Source organism: Coregonus clupeaformis, chromosome 39 (assembly GCF_020615455.1).
Source record: "Coregonus clupeaformis isolate EN_2021a chromosome 39, ASM2061545v1, whole genome shotgun sequence".
NCBI lineage: Eukaryota > Metazoa > Chordata > Actinopteri > Salmoniformes > Salmonidae > Coregonus > Coregonus clupeaformis.
In genome coordinates, this window is record NC_059230.1 from 15,827,341 (window position 1) to 15,844,651 (window position 17,311).

The window sequence follows — 17,311 nt, forward strand, 5'->3', positions numbered from 1 at the left end:
TAAAGAACTCAGACATTGACTTCAAAGGCCAAGCTTGAAAAGCCAAAAATGCAAAGGCCATTAAAGTTCTTACAGTTTATTCATGTGATTTTAAAATGGATGACCCGGTAATTTACCAGTCCGCACACCCCTATAATGACACCATATTTGTTCACACAAGGGGAGCGCCCTTGTGTCCATTCACATTAAAATACATTAAAAGCCCAATGCATCCGTTTTTATATCAATATCAAACCTTTCTGGGTAACAATGAAGTACCTTACTGTGATTGTTTTCAATTAAAATGGTCAAAAAGAAAGCAATTTCTCAAGCAAGAATTTTGCTAGGACTGTCTGGGAGTGGTCTGAGTGGCGAGGGGAAAACGGAAAACTAGCTGTTATTGGCAGAGAGGTTTGCAACTCTTTCTTATTGGTCTATCAACTAATTTACAAAACAGGATGACATTTCAGGCTCTCTTTTCAAACAGCTCTTACACTAAAAGGGCATTATCATTTTTACAGTATTATTCCAACCTCAAAATATATATAAAACACAAGACAATCACATTTGTAACATTTCAACCTGCTGAGCCCATCCCCCTAACATAACACCAAAGTCTGGTAGCTATACAAGCAAGACGGTGGGTGCTAAACTGTCGACGCTGGTATTTTTCCTTAAATTGAAGTCAAAGTTTGTTCAATGAATTAGCATGGAATGTCTCTACCTAAGTACATTTCAGTAAGAGTTCACGCGTTCTAAAAAGGAATGTCAACATCTACATAAATGGTAATGCTTTACCATGGTCAATGGCAATAATTGTGTTGACCGCTAACTCCCACCCGGATCAGCCGCAGTGCCAACCAACCACCTGTTAATCACAATGACTACAGGTGGTCAAATAAAGGAGGAGGAGCCAAACAAAAAGTATGAAAATAATACATCATGATCCAATGAGAAGAAAATTAAGAGTGCTCAGATAAAGACTTCAGATTTCCTTAGTGCTGGTGGTGATGGTTTGTTCTCATACAAACGTATAGTGTTAGTACTGAGAGTATTCCTTGGTTGAGAGTTTAGCAACGATGCGCTCCAACTGTCTCTTGGCTTCACAGTTGGGGAAGTTACCCATCTCATAGTACTGCGGGGCAATTTTCACCAGCCTGGGAAAGGACAAGTAAACAGTCATGAAATGTGTCTGCGATTGTGTGTGTGTACATGTGTGTTTGAGTGAAAGAGAAGGAAGGTTCGCACACACACACAGAGACAGAGACAGAGAGATTGGTGCAGACACACTTCATCTGACACAAATGTGCAAGCACAAACAGACAGAAGTACAAAGACATGAAAAGAGAAAAACCCACGTAACCAAACAATGCGCACACTGAGTGTCACACACACGGAGCGGGCTGACTGCTTGTTTACACATCCGTACTCACATTCTCACCGGTCTAGAAGAAATATGGATCTAGGAGCAGGCGGGTTGACTGCAGGCAAGCACATACACAGACATCTAGGAGAGGACCGACTATAGCCAGGACACACACTAGACAAGACGGACCTAGGGCTAGGCAAGCAGTGAGCTTACCACTCTGGTTTGATGTCGGTGCAGGTGCGGATGTAGTTCTTGGTGGTCAGCACAAACTCATTGTACATCACCCACTCCGGCTTGCGGTCCAGCACAGTGGAGGGGTGCAGCTGGACCACCTGGTTGTCCTTCACAGTCAGGTAGTGGCCCGTACGCTCCAAATGGGCTACCTGTCAATCACATACACAGCAACAGGAATAAGTAGGCTAGATATTAGCTGCACACAAGACTAATTACATTTCAAGAGGACTACCCATTGACATTTATTAACAAAATCTCACCAACGCATACAGTATCCACTCATTTAAAGTCCATACACTAGGGATATGCATCTTTGCCTTTCAAGATGATTTGATACGTATCTAGATACATGGGCTTCGATACGATACTTTTTAATTTGAAATGATTTGGTGTGATTCGGTTTGATTAGAGGAATGAATCGATGCGGTTCGGTGGGATACGATTTGATGCTATAACATTTGTTGCATAAACACTTTCATTTTCCATTTTAAATTAAAACCTGCTGAGCTGACTTGTCTGTGTATGTGTGTATGATGTACACTACCGTTCAAAAGTTTGGGGTCACTTAGAAATGTCCTTGTTTTCCATGAAAACATACATGAAATGAGTTTGAATAGGAAATATAGCAACATGCACAGGAAATGTAGTCATTGACAAGGTTAGAAATAATGATTTTTAATATAAATAATATTGTCTCCTTCAAACTTTGCTTTCGTCAAAGAATCCTCCATTTGCAGCAATAACAGCCTTGCAGACCTTTGGCATTCTAGTTGTCAATTTATTGAGGTAATCTGAAGAGATTTCACCTCATGCTTCCTGAAGCACCTTCCACAAGTTGGATTGGCTTGATGGGCACTTACGTACCATACGGTCAAGCTGCTCCCACAACAGCTCAATAGGGTTGAGATCCAGTGACTGGGCTGGCCACTCCATTATAGACAGAATACCAGCTGACTGCTTGTTCCCTAAATAGTTATTGCATAGTTTGGAGCTGTGCTTTGGGTCATTGTCCTGTTGTAGGAGGAAATTGGCTCCAATCAAGCGCCGTCCACAGGGTATGGCATGGCGTTGCAAAATGGAGTGATAGCCTTCCTTCTTCAAGATCCCTTTTACCCTGTACTAATCTCCCACTTTACCACCACCAAAGCACCCCCAGACCATCACATTGCCTCCACCATGCTTGACAGATGGCATCAAGCACTCCTCCAGCATCTTTTAATTTCTGTTCAATTTGATGTTATTTTAATGGACAAAAAAATTGCTTTTCTTTCGAAAAACAAAGACATTTCTAAGTGACCCCAAACTTTTGAACGGTAGTGTATATGTCTATTGTGTATATAGTCACCTGAGCTAAGCCACTGTCAGATTGGGGGGGCAATGTATGATTTATTCTCTCCCCACTTTTGATCTGAATTAAAAGTGTTTTTAGCTAGTAATGTAACAATATTTAACTTAAATTGTTTGCTATGACAATGAATATAGCACAACTTTGGATTTCACCCAGTCTCAAAATGAATGGTTTTGATCGTTATGAAATTATCAACGTGACCCTGTATATCTAAAACTGACCATATACACCGATTATTTAAAGCAAAACTACCAAACCTATTGCTGACGGGGAACCTGAACAATTGTAATAAAATCAAATATAAGCCCCGATCAGCAGGTATAGGCTATAGCCAGATGAAAGTTGTCTCCGGAAGCTTACTTTTATTCTGGTAAAACACAATTTTCAACCACACAATAACCTATCAAATTACATTGGTTTTCACTCAACTAATAAAGCCTAATATTGCGCAAGCCATTTTCCAAGCATTTGAATGCTGAAGGTGCCGCGCAGATGTGCAAGATCAGGAATAGTCTGCCTACATCTTGTTGGTCAGCGCAAGCAGCAGCACAGTGAGCAGTTTGACTAGACTACTGATATTGCTTAGGGTTGTTCGGCATGAAAAATGACTTGTAGATCAATGACGTTCAACGCAGTTACATGCTTAGTTTGACACTGAAGGAGAGGATGCATCAATTGTCACAAAAGATTAGGTATTTTCGGAAGGTAGAAAAAAAGTAATATGAGCAAAACATTTTAGTGAGCCGGCGATTCGAACGTTTGAATCTATTTTCTGACCGATGCATGCAACATTTGGATCAGTTTGGGGTCCCACAGACCGATGCACTTGTATCTAAAACATTTAAACCAGGGACTGATGCATATCAAATGTTACATCCTTACCATACACACACAGAAACACAGTATCAACATGTTTCCTGATCAGGCACTTGTGATCTGCAGGTTTGTTTTTTAGCCTGAGGCGATTTAACACCGTTTTTTTACCATCTATAATCCCTGCAGCCAAATCGGCCTATTCGGGTTTCAACTAGACTGAATGTAGTGTACATCTTTAAAGTACAATGAACACAATCAATTACACAGAAAAGGGAAAAAGTGGCAGCTCTGGGCTTAGGCGGTATAACTTCAGCAGAATTTGCCAAGTTAAGGAGGGCGGTTCATTTTTAGTTTCCGTTCGGGGTACTTTAACATGCAGATGATGGCTGCTGTGATTAACAAGGCCAATCAATCAGTCTCAATAAAGACCTCTCCAAACAAAGACATGCACTCAAAACACCCCTAAACTGCAATATGAGCCACAAATGTGTCTTTGCGATAAAGGTTAATGTTGACAAATATTTGTATATTAACGGCGTAATTCAACTTGTCATGTCGCTTGTTTTCAGGTTCCCCCGGAAATGGACTTTCAACAAAATGTCATTTATTTTCCCTTAGCAGGCAGCAAACTGCCTTGAATTCTTATTATGTGTTTAACTGGTTGTGCCTGTGTGTGCACACTTAGGGGAGCCTATCCATTACAATAAGTATCTTGACGTGTTGTGTTTTAAGCAACAGTGTAAATACCTGTTAACCAAACAGACATGGTGAGTTAGGGGAAAAAAAACACAAAGGTGATGCACAAACGCAGCGCTGCATCTTACTTCAGTCTCAAAAGGGCAATCTGCAGTTGCTACATGCATTTTTGGATTTAAATAAATGATATGTACCCATTGATTTCTTAAAGAATTTAACTTATGTCTCATGAGCTTAGTTCAACTGTCGTACCCCATCAGAACCCAAAATATAAGCTTGTTTTACGCCAATGTTTGTTAAAGTAAATGTAAAACTATAGCCTCAAAAACATGGTTAAAATTATAATTTTTAGATCAGTCCTTGCCTCCATAGCTCGGTCTACGAATTTGAGAGCGGTTCCATTTCTCCAGCCCCATCCCTCAGCTTTTTACTGAAAAGTGGAGTACGCTTTGTTATTGTTTCAACTGCTGATTGCCACATTAAGGGATGGCATCAGTTTGACAAGTTAACAGGCTTATATTGAAGTTGGGTTATCTAACCATAAGTCAGTGGTACAGTGTTATTTTCCAATTTCAAAACATTAACTAGGGTTAGCTGACTAACCCACATACTCCACTCTGGCCTGGGACATTTTTGGAACATGTACAAGGGACTTGCCAACTACCCAAAGGTCAAAACCAAGTGCTGTGTTGTTGGGGGACAATATGGCGCACTAGAGCATGTCAACACATTCCGAGACAGAACCCTCTGGGCCCTTCCTTTCTCTGTTTGGCCAGTGAGCACTGACCTGCATGAAGAATCCTGTGACCAGCGCTCTGCGAATGTTGATGTAGTAGTCTCTGCTGGTGAACTCTGTGCTGCGGCGGGGCAGACTGAAGCGCTCCATGATCCGGGACAGCTGCTGGCGCACGTTGTCGGCCGACATCAGCGACCGGTAGTTCACAAAGTTGTCGTAGCACCACTGTGTCGACTCATGGTCTGTGAGAGGCGAGATCTAGATTTACAGTGCCTTCAGAAAGTATTCACACCCTTTGACTTTTTCCACATTTTGATGTGTTACAGCCTGAATTTTAAATTGATTAAATTCAGATTGTGTCACTGGCCTACACACAATACCCCATAATGTCAAAGTGGAATTATGTTTTAGAAATGTTTACAAATTAATGAGTCAATAAGTATTAAACCTTTGTTATGGCAAGCCTAAATAAGTTCAGGAGTAAAAATGTGCTTAACAAGTCACATAATAAGTTGCATGGACTCAATAAATAGTGTTCAACATGATTTTTGAATGACTACCTCATCTATGTACCCCACACATACACTTATCTGTAAAGTCCTTCAGTCGAGCAGTGAATTTCAAACACAGATTCAACCACAAAGACCAGGGAGGTTTTCCAATGCCTCGCAAAGAAGGGCATCTATTAGTAGATGGGTAAAAAGAAAAGCAGACATTGAATATTCCTTCGAGCATGGTGAAGTTAATTACACTTTGGATGGTGTATCAATATACCCAGTCACTACAAAGATACAGGCGTCCCACTCAGGGATTTCACCATAAAACAGTTACAGAGTTTAATGGCTGTGATAGGCAAAAACTGAGGATGGATCAACAACATTGTAGTTACTCCACAATACTAACCTAAATGACAGAGTGAAAAGAAGGAAGCCTGTACAGAATAAACATGCATCCTGTTTGCAACAAGACGCTGAAGTAAAACTGCAAAAAATGTGACAAAGAAATGAACTTTATGTCCTGAATACAAAGCGTTATGTTTGGGGCAAATCCAACACAACACATGAGCACTTCATATTTTCAAGCACGGTGGTGGCTGCATCATGTTATGGGTATGCTCGTCATCGGCAAGGACTAGGAAGTTTATGATAAAAAGAAACTGACTAGAGCTAAGCACAGGCAAAATCCTAGAGGAAAACCTGGTTCAGTCTGCTTTCCAACAGACATTGAAAGACAAATTCACCTTTCAGCAGGACATTAACTTAAAACACAAGGCCAAATATACACTTGACTTGCTTACCAAGACGACACTGAATGTTCCTGAGTGGCCTAGTTACAGTTTTGACTTAAAATCGTCTTGAAAATCTATGGCAAGCAATGATCAACAACCAACTTGACAAAAGCTTGAAGAATTTTACAAATAATAATGTGCAAATATTGTACAATCCAGGTGTGCAAAGCTCTTAGACTTACCCAAAAAGACTCACAGCTGTAATCACTGCCAAAGGTGATTCTAGCATGTATAGACTCAGGGGATGTGAATACTTATGGAATCAAGATATATTAGTGTTTTATTTTTCATACAGGCCTCCTGTAGCTCAGTTGGTAGAGCATGGCGCTTGCAACGCCAGGGTTGTGGGTTCGATTCCCACGGGGGGCCAGTATGAAAAATGTATGCACTCACTAAGTCGCTCTGGATAAGAGCGTCTGCTAAATGACTAAAATGTAAATGAAAATGTAAATAAATGTTTTACAAATGTTCGAATTTTTCTTCCACTTTGACATTGCAGAGTATTTTGTGTAGATCGTTGACAAAAAGGCACTGTATGTTAAGTGACATTAAGGTCGGTTTACCGGACACAGATTAAGCCTAGTCCTGAATTACAATAAAGCATGCTCAATGGACATTCTGTGGGACACGTACTCTGTTTGAAGGCGTGGTAGACGTTGAGGAGCGTCAGGTGGTCTCCATCAATGTGGGCGAAACGCATCTTGGACTCGTCGGCCGCCTTCCTAGCCTCCGTGGGTCGTACGAAACACTGTGGGACTAAACAAGGTTGGTATGGGCCCCAACACAGCCGCCCATAGGGATGAGTTAAGCAATTCCCACAGAGAAGAACAAGGCCTCGGGTCAGAGAGGCCAGAGAGAGCACTTCACAGGGCACAGAGCATTGCCACAGGTGCGTGTCGGAAGAAGGGGGTGAAGGGGGGTGGGAGAGGGCAAAGGAGGGTTGGCTTTCTCCTGCTTTGCGCTCGGCTGAGTTTAGCTGTTTGACGAGCTGCATACTGTAAGACCTAACCTCAGCCAGGGTATGAGAGGAGGGGCATAGAAAGGGGCTCCAACCCCCCAAAAAGTATCTTTACTCAAACTGTTTGGCAAAAGGGCATTTATGAGGCTAGCCTTCATCTGACTCATAAGCTCTGTATGCGGTGGTGCAGAGGGACACCAAAGAAAGTGTCCTCCTAACCACTCGATCTTGGCCTGAGCACTTTAGAGGGAAAACTGTGGTCTTGCATCCACGCGGAAAAGCACTTGTACATCAAAAGGCTGCATCAAACACCTCCCGCCTTCCCGAAACTTGCTGTGAGCAGCCTAACGTCAAAACATGCTCCATCGTGGGCTTAACGGGTGAAAGCTGAGTGTTTATCGATTCGAACCCCTACACTTGGTTGCCTGGGCGATGTGAGACCTAGAATCCGCTGCTGACTCGGTAATGAACTCAGCAGAAAACCGGGTTCCTTGACAAACCCGTTATAGATGTGCAGCGTGTCCAAACAGCTAGTTAAATTCCCTTTCCCTCTGTTCAAAAGCATCGGATTCATCTCAATGAGCAGCACTCTGCTTTGGCAAGCCTAAAGCGCAATTACTGCCGCAGCACATTGGTGCTGCTCAGACTATAAACTCATTAATTTACTGTAGACACGCATTTTTCCTGCCTGACAAATATTAACTGACTTACACCACCAGCTCCTTCTGCTCTCACGCTTCTTTCCACCTCGTGGGGTTGTGGGCAAAGTTAAGGACCATTTGAGATTACATTTGCTATCAGCCGCAAGTCAAATCACATTCATCAACATCGTTATTGAAATTCACAGTTGCAGAGATGGAGTTCAGATTACACCTCCTATACACAGCTCTTTTTAGAGCTCAATGTAGTGCATCAGTACTAGAGTGATGCCATTGCTACAATGACAGAGAGGCACGGTTTTATGTTCTTTCCCGGACAAATATGTTTTTCTAATGAACCAGGTGTGAAATGGTCAGACCAGCTCTAGACACCACACAAACAAATCTAACGTCAACAAATGCATATCAAAGGCTAGAGTAGGCTCTTCATGTTGTGTCTGCAGACCCAAGCACATACAAAAGTATTGAATTTCAGGAGAAGTTCATGACTTAAACATATCATCTAATTATCTCCAAAACCTGTCTGGTCTAATAGACTAAACAAGAAAGGGGTCAAGGGTGAAGGGATCATCGTCTAGACAACTAAGAGAAAAATAAGTAGCAGGCGCAGTGCACTGAATCCATATTTTGGGGAGGATGAAGGGCAAATTTGCCATGAACATACAACTTTTCACAGGAAAACTAGTGTGCACAATAATGAAGGTGGCTTGTGATGGGCATGCCACACTTTTCTCCCTGAGTATTACCTGACAGCATGGCTGTGATGGACAGGATCTCATTGGAGCAGTTGAACTCGCAGGAGGCGATCACCATCTTGGCTAGCTGCGGGTCTAAGGGGAACTCAGCCATCATGGAGCCCAGCTCCGTCAAGTCGCCGTCGTCGTTGAGCGCCGCCACGTAGTTGAGCAGCTCCAGGGCCCGCATCAGGGTTTCCGGTGCTAGAGGGAGACGAGAGAGGGAGACAAGGGTAAGAACATAATTGTACTTTTGTCAACCGCTGCTATCTTGGACCAGGTGTTTTCAAACAAAAAATTAGATTTTATCTCAATGAGAGTAACCTGGATAAATATGGTTTAAATAAATAAAGAAGAAATCGAAGAGAAGCACAGGAAGTGCAAGGGGTGGCAGAGGAGGAAAGAGAAAAAATAAGATGGAAAGAACATAAGGAGGAGATTAAAAAACAAGCACCTCTGTATGTGTGATGGCCAGTTACCCTGGACGGAAACTTTGTAATGGTGGTGGGGAGGCTCATTTTTCATCCTCCGCTCCGCTGATTCAAAACAACTAATGCAATTACAGGGGAACCCTTCACTTAATGCATCAAAACAGGGCTCCCACCGTTTGGTTAAAAGATTTTCCCCAAGATGCAATTATTGACCTTTGGCTCAGGAGAACTGAAGCCTAATGACCAGTTGCATGTTAACTGAAAATTAGCTTCGGCTTCAGCTGAGGGCCGTGTTGTTCACTTTCATTTCTCTCAAATAAGGAATAAAAAAGCCTTTTTCAAAATGCAAGCAGGTATTTTCTTATGATGAACAAATATCGATTTGGGGCATTAAACCTACTTTTTTTATAGAAAAGTGAGAGCTAGCCACATTACTTACTATACCAATGGCTTGTGGCGGACGCACTCCTTTTGGAGGAAAATCTGATTTTGCAGTAACATGACGAACAAGTGTGGAAATGCAATCTATACATGACGCACCTCATCAGAAAGAAACTATTGACCGCCTCAATACACGAGAATCCGATATATTAACCAAGGGCCAAATCAATGGGATTAAAGGCTAAAAAGGTACATTAAACTCACATTGGCTTTGAAATGTACTACTCTGCAAATGTCAAAAGGCAAATGAATCCCACCTAAGGCTGGTCCTTCCTGTAAATCGCTACTGATTTCTCTTGGATTTTCCATGTGATTTAGTGAGCCGCTTCACGCCACTGCCACTGTGCTTACTGAGCGTGGAGCGAGGCAGGTCAACAGAGAAATAGACTGGCCGCTCATGTGATCCCTGGTTACAGGGTGGAAATCGAATTTCTCCATTAAGATTCAGGCCCAACTTGAATGCAACACAGACTAAAAGCCAATGGCCTCCATGCCTGGGTTCTTTGGTTAACCTTAAATATATGGACCCATCCAATCCTAGCCCACTCCGAGGTATCACTCTGCCTGTACCTTTTCATTGCATACAGCCACAGAGGAGAGCAGCAGCTCAATGACAATGTCCCCACTTGCCTTAATGACAGCAGCACAAACCCAAGTCATGATTAAATCCTTTTAATGTGCCCAAATGATAAATGAAAACAAATGGCTGATGGGAAGCATCCCCCCACCATCATCGAGCAGCAGAGGTTTTCAATCATCTCAAGGAAGCATTCCATCTCTCAAGCCCTTTGAGGAGCTGACATTTTATTCATTGGGTTGTGTGGCCTCATCATCAGTCAGACGGTGTGTGTGTTCCCATGTCTCCTACTGAAGCGGACACCCGGACAATCCAAATCAAATCACAAATTATTTGTCACATACACGTGTTTAGCAGATGTTATTGCGGGTGTAGCGAAATGCTTGTGCTTCTAGCTCCGACAGTGCAGTAATATCTAACAATTTCACAACATCTATACAAAACACTGAGCTAATAATGTAAAAAATAATACATAAAAAAACGAAATACTGCTAAGTTTCCTAAGAGCTAGTCGCGAGGCCACCATCTTCGTCGGCGCCAGGTAGTGTGAGGTATTTTAACATGGCTAAGGCAGGGGTTCACAAACTTTTTTGGTCCGCGACCCCATTTTGATCCAAAATAAAATGTTGCGACCCCACCATGTAGAAAACAACAAAAAATGTAATCAACGGCCAATATTTACTTTTTTAATTGGGGCAGGTAGCCTAGCGGTTAGAGCGTTTGGCCAGTATTTCAGAGTTTCTCTCGCGACCCCATTTTCAAATCAGGCGACCCCACATGGGGTCGTGACCCCTAGTTTGGGAAACGCTGGGCTATGGAGCAAAACATGTTCCAGTCATGCTTCTCTACCTGGAGATCCAATTCCATGGCTCTCTTTAACCAGGTCCAGGATTCACTTGGCTGAACCCACAACTCTGGCGTAGCCATTCTGGGAGTGGTTCTTCTGCACCGCATGTCAAATTGACCAACGCGCCGGCGAGATACAAAGGCTTTTCTTGGAGAACCTTTGAAGTGCGTTGGAGCGAGGGCACAGCATACTCCGGCTATTCATCTTTCTAGTCCAAACACCTCGTGTTCCCGGGGCGCTAAGCAGCTAGTTAGACGAACCCAGCGCCTCCACTGACAGCGTGTAGAACTTCCAGGGGCATCCTTTTTTTCTAAGTAGATGAATAAGGTAATCATTCCTTCCCCTCATTCCCAGTTAGACTAAATGGACAAGGCTTGAGTGGACCAGGCGGGGGGCTAACCCTTAAGTGCTGGGAGACGTATAGTGGTGGGAGAGAACTGAGAGGGGTGGGTGGCGGAGGGAGGGGGAATAGGTCAGTCACATTTCACCCGCGGAATATAAAGAGAAGGCAATAGCCAAGGTGATACCGGGGCTATTGATGTAACCAATTTCATTCTCAAAATGGTGTTTGGCGCCGTGGACGGGGAGAGATGGGTTTAATCTCGGAGATGGAAACTGTATTAAGATGGAGAGACGGGGGAAGTGTGCGTGTGGGGTTAAGGCTATGGACAGAGAGACCGAGGGAGGGGGGTAAGAACCCACACATGGTGTGTTGGCTCCAGGGCTGCTGGTAAGGGAAGTAAGTGACATTGGGACAAGACAAGGCACCTCTGTGTGTTTTGGCCAGGCTCCAGCCCAGTGCAGATGAACAGGGGGAATAGGAAGCGCCTGGAGAAGCGACAGTCCCAACACACATCGACTGACCAGCCAAACTATTCCCCCCTAGTCACTACACCATGTTCCCCCAGAGCGGATAGAAACAGACTTGTTTTGACAGTGCAGTTTAACCACCTATTCTGGCAAAGGAGCAAAGAACCACAACTTCCAAGACAGCACAATTACTTTTGAATGTGATTTTTCCACATTTTCTTTTTCTAAGCTCATAGCTGACCCAGATTGGATGTCATACATCAAACATTTTCAGTTAAATAAAAAGGTTTTGTGGACCTGAGAGCAACAGTTTATACCGGTCCATGTCTGTTCATTAGCCCTTAACAGATGATTCTGTGACCAAAGTGAGACAGAAATTCACCATGATGTTATCTATCAAAGCCCAAACTTTACAACTTGGGGCCCTATTCAATCAATCTCCGTAAACTGGGTTTCCAGGATAAAGCAAGAACATTCTCTTTTTAGTGAAAAAAATTAATGTTTGGCTTTGTGATTTACACTGTGAAACAAAGAAAAACTCAACAGCATATACAATCACACTATGTATACACACACACTGCGCAGAAAGAATGTTAATTTAGCTGAGATTGACTGAATAGGGCCCCTATTAACACAAAAACAAGCTCTATCCCTTTTGTCAAAATGCAATACAAGAGCTCTTACCTGGTGGGTCCATGAAGTCGAAATGTACCAAGTCGTCGATACCTAGCTTCTTGAGCTGCAGCACGACCGAACCCAGGTTGGACCTCAAAATCTCTGGATACGTGTTGTCCTGTTACAGAAGAAGGGGAGGGGAAACCGGAGGAGAGGATTTCAAATCAAAAAAAGTAGTAAGGGTGCCGATTATCTCTTCACACGGACTCGTACGTCAAAGTGAACAGAAAATGGAAGTCTGGGGCTGTTTGAAGGGCTATTTAACTTGTTTTAAAATTCCCTCTGCCAGTCGGTGTGACGTGAAATAATTACCCTGTTAAAGTGGAGGACTGGGTCCTTCACGTGTTCATTTGTCACAGGGGGGGTCTGTGTCACTGGCGCAGGTTATTAAAAAGGGCTGTGGGTGATTGGTGGGGAATCCAGCTGTCAGAGTGAAAAGGACTGAATAAGGAATAGGCGACTTGGGTTCTAGGTGGGAATATTGGGAAATGGAAATATTTATTTTCTGTATACAGGTACAATTAAGCCTCATATGCTTTTTCTCTGTATAGGTACGAGTGCACTACACTTATAAGAATCACGGATACAAGTAAGCAATGAACGACGATGCTCTGTACACTCTCTGGAAATAATGTAAGACGTAGGTATGTCTCAACCTTGGGACATTAGCATTCCTATGCAGCTTTAAATAATCAATCGGTTATATACAACAATTCATCTGGGACTAATATAATTATTATGGCAGTGACACTACTAACCTGCATCTCGGTCTTGTAGGCCTTCTCTGTGTAGAGGCGGAAGCACTTCCCTGGGCGTGTCCTCCCAGCGCGCCCCGCCCTCTGCTGGGCCGATGCTTTGCTGATAGCCGTCACCAGGAGGGACTCCACTCTGATACGAGGGTTATACACCTGGAAGGAACAGCAAGGTGGACAGGTGAGGTATTGAGAGGATTCAAATCACTCCTTCACATACAAACACAGGTACACAAACATTTAGTTACAGTTTACAGTTACAGTTTAATTAGAAAAGGGATGAGGCATAGGGGCATCATGGTTGAGAAATAGACCAGTGTTTATGTGCAGGTTACAGTGGGAAATTGAGTTTCACACACACGAGACACTAACACACATAATCCCAAATCACATATGCACACACACACACACACAAGCACAAACACACGTGCACACACAAGCACACACAAGCACCCACACACAATCCGCCCAGGCAAATATATCATCTCTGATTGAGCCACGTGTATGACTTGGCTCCGGGCTAGAGAAATGTCAGAGGAATAAATAACTGGCTTTTCCATCTCTGCCGCTGTCAGGTGCGGTGCTGCTCTGTTTATCTGGGGATTTTCAGGCAACAGAGGCAGATGAGCGGAGGAGATTAGGTTGGGGGGGTGGATGGGGGGGGGTGATGCAGGGGAGGAGGGACGGTGGCAAACCTTTTGCTTGGCAAATCCGGGATCAATTACAAACACCACGCCGTCGATGGTCAGGGATGTCTCGGCGATGTTTGTCGAAACCACGACCTGCGGAAATTATCACAGCTGGGTTTAGAGTCAGTTGTTAGGGAGGGGTTGTGGGAGAGGGAGAGTAACATGGGTTGAGGCCCTGCAATGGAATGGCACTATTCAATCACTCACTCCGGTATTTGGTCATTTTATAGTTTAATAATTCAGTTATTCACATATTAATGAATTCTCAATTTTGACACAGAGTCATAAGGTGTTGAATCTGAGAGGGAAATTATTAGGTCATAGGTCAAAAACCACTGCCATTGGGGGAGGTCTAAATATCTTAGTATGAGATAGAGAGACTGCGCGAGAGAGCAAATGTTTTAATAAAAGGAAAAATGGCCCCATACAAATCACCCTTTAGTGGAGACACTGCTCAACACTCAAGTCACTAGACACTACATTTCTACAGCGGGCACGCTGCAACATCTGAATGAATTAAGTTCTGCAGACACTTCCATGGCCGAATCGCAGACACACTGTCTAATAGGATCCAACAGGGGAGTACTGAAACAGTTGTTGCAATCAAGTCGAATGAGGCGTCTGCAAACTGCGGCGGGCTGCCTCGCCGCTGAGTGTCCCTTCCACATGCATTACCACTGCTCTTTTTGGAGGGGGTACCGCTGTCAGCTCGCAGTACGCTACCCATCTCCACGAGATGTCATCCTCTCTCTTACAAAAAGCCCCTCCCACAGGTCTTCAAAATTACAACAAATAATTGATGTAATAGTTCCTTTTCCAGCGAGTGGCATGCATTTAAAAATGCAGTTCTTTCAGAATCACTGTGTACGTTGACATTCATCCTCCGACTGGAGGAATTTGTTTTAGATGAAAATGAAAGTTGGGGTAAAAAAATGAAAGGAAATCAAATTCTGACTTGCTTCTGAGTAATGGAGCCTGTCGCCTTCAACAAACAAAGCAACACGCGGATGTTTCCTGCGCCCCAAGGTGCAGGCGTCGTGTAGCAGCATGAGAGCGCCCACCAAATTAAAATCACTCACTCCGACAATCAGAGAGGTGCTCCAAACCCACCTCGAAATAGGAGCGAAGTTGCATTAAAATTAATACGCTTGGAGGATTGCGGCAATTATGTTTAGAGTCACAAAAAATGAGTCACGGCAAAATGAGGCTCTAAACTAAAGCAGGTGATGAGAACAGAGATTTGTTTTCAATTGCTTCAAAGCCAAGGAGGGGTTTTCTTTTCCAATGATTCCGCATTTCCGAGTACAATGTTGGAAACATTACGGCTGGGTTTCTTTAAGAGACATTAATCCGAGGCAACACACAGTAATACTTATAAAAAGCAAAGGGGAGACCAGGAAGAAGAAAAAAAACCTCAGCTGTCAGAAGGGTCCGTCGGTTGATTAAAGCATCAGGGCCGGCTGCAACATTTATTTTCCCTAAAATGTAATAGGGCGCAGACAAATACAGCGTAAGGGAGGGGAGAGAAGGTAGAGAAAAAACTGAAACGAAAAGCCATTTGGGTTGCGGGAGCAACGCAAACGGAGAAGCTGCTGTGGAGTCGCACATCTCCCAGTCCCAGATATTTTTCTATTACAATTATCCCCTATAGCAAATCTGTCTATGAGCAATGACAGCTGAATCGGAGCACCGAAATCAAATGAGTCACATCACCCTATGGGTCTCTCTCTGTCAGCGTTTACACAAACAGAAGAGGAGGGGAGGAAGGCAGATCTGCAGCTGCTCTCACGCGAGCCTTGACCACCGCTTGGGGGTGTTCCCGTTATGTAACGGTGGAGCCTGATTGGCCCCAGAACCCTTCGAACTACGTTGTGAACCATGGCACTGGAGACTGAGTCAGACAAGCAGAAACTTGCTGTACTGGGAACTTCCACTCCAATGTCTCAGCATAATGTTAATAAAATTGCCTCATTGCATATTCTGTGCACTGTCCCTTCTTTCATATAGAAAAGTAAGACCAGTTCAACTGCAAGCACAGGAAAAATGCTAATAATGAAAGTTAGCAATTTGAATGAAATCTGCAAAAGCATTGAACAGACACTTCCTTGTGATGGATAGGCGTGAGAAACATTCTCCCAAGGAAAAAGACAGCATCACTTTCCTATAACAAGTCTGCCAATCACGTACTTAATTTGTTACTTCGGTAATGCTTTCACATCTCTTGATCAAACATTTGCCGGTGCAAAAATACTTTGTGAGTTATCATCCATCGATGCGGGTGCAAAACAGATTCTGAGCATTTGCCATCAATCTTGCGTAGCTCCATTTCTTTTGGTTGTCTAAAGCAGTGCGCCTCAAAGGCTTTTCAAAATCCTACCTTTTACGCGAGGATTTCTCTCCAGCCAGAGAACGCCTGACTGTTTAGTTATTAATGCCTTGGACATTCTTTGGGGGCCCAGCCCTTGGCCTTGTGTAATTCTGCCGTCAGAAGTGGAAGCATTCTGCTTTGTATTCATGCTGAGGAGCGAGGCAGCAGCCAAAGACGGCCCATTTTAAACCTGTCAGAAGGCAGCCTGGCCAAGCCAACGGTCACTTCGATTAGTTTACACCTCCCCCTCGGGAGGGATGTACATCTTGATCTGATTGAACACTAGAGGTACATTGCAAGAATCAACAGTGGCAGGTATCACTTCACAATACGTCTGAGGGGATCTCTTTGAACTAAGAGAATCAACCACCTTTTAATACAAATTTGAATGCTGACAACTAGAGCAACACTGGAATTAAACCAAAGCCAATTGCTTGGCAAAGCATTCAAGACATTAAGAACGCTCAGCAACACTCAGTGACCCGTAGGTGTGGAGAAAGTGCATCTTCTTTGAGTCAATGACCCAGCCGACAAGCAATCTTCAACAAAGTTGGCTAGCCTAGCACGGACCGGCAGGTTGGGCCATCATCTCAGAAAAACAATGTCGGCCAACATTTCCCCCAAGAGGAACGTGTGGCAAGGAGCAACTCATGTCCTGTTCAAAGGGAGCTGTGAAAGGTTAAATGGGATGACTCCTACCAGTTCAGGACAATGACCTGTATGTCAGGAAAGAGTCAGTCAGTGCTTTAGCAGCTGCCACGGTAGCTAGCCTGCCTCCTCACATTTCATAACCATATAGGAGGGCCTCTCATTGACTGCATTGATTCAGAATGCATTACACAGAGGAGCGCAGTGCGGCTCCTTCCTGTCTGTCTGTCTGCTGTATTGAGCGTTCCAGACTTTT

General features: G+C 43.7%; 1 protein-coding gene across 2 annotated transcripts in view; it reads right to left on the minus strand.

The window, feature by feature from the left end:
- Positions 1-341: 341 nt before the first annotated feature.
- The window catches only part of LOC121554164 (pre-mRNA-splicing factor ATP-dependent RNA helicase DHX15), a 31,215-nt gene continuing 14,245 nt past the window's right edge, over positions 342-17,311 (minus strand). For both annotated transcript variants that reach the window (XM_041867633.2, XM_041867632.2), the window contains exons 7-14: positions 14,046-14,132; positions 13,357-13,506; positions 12,608-12,716; positions 8,830-9,021; positions 7,100-7,222; positions 5,230-5,420; positions 1,562-1,731; positions 342-1,136 (exon numbers count right to left, since the gene is read on the minus strand). In XM_041867633.2, the coding sequence (XP_041723567.1) occupies positions 1,019-1,136; positions 1,562-1,731; positions 5,230-5,420; positions 7,100-7,222; positions 8,830-9,021; positions 12,608-12,716; positions 13,357-13,506; positions 14,046-14,132 (1,140 nt within the window). In that variant the 3' untranslated portion in view covers positions 342-1,018. The remainder of the gene's footprint in view (positions 1,137-1,561; positions 1,732-5,229; positions 5,421-7,099; positions 7,223-8,829; positions 9,022-12,607; positions 12,717-13,356; positions 13,507-14,045; positions 14,133-17,311) is intronic.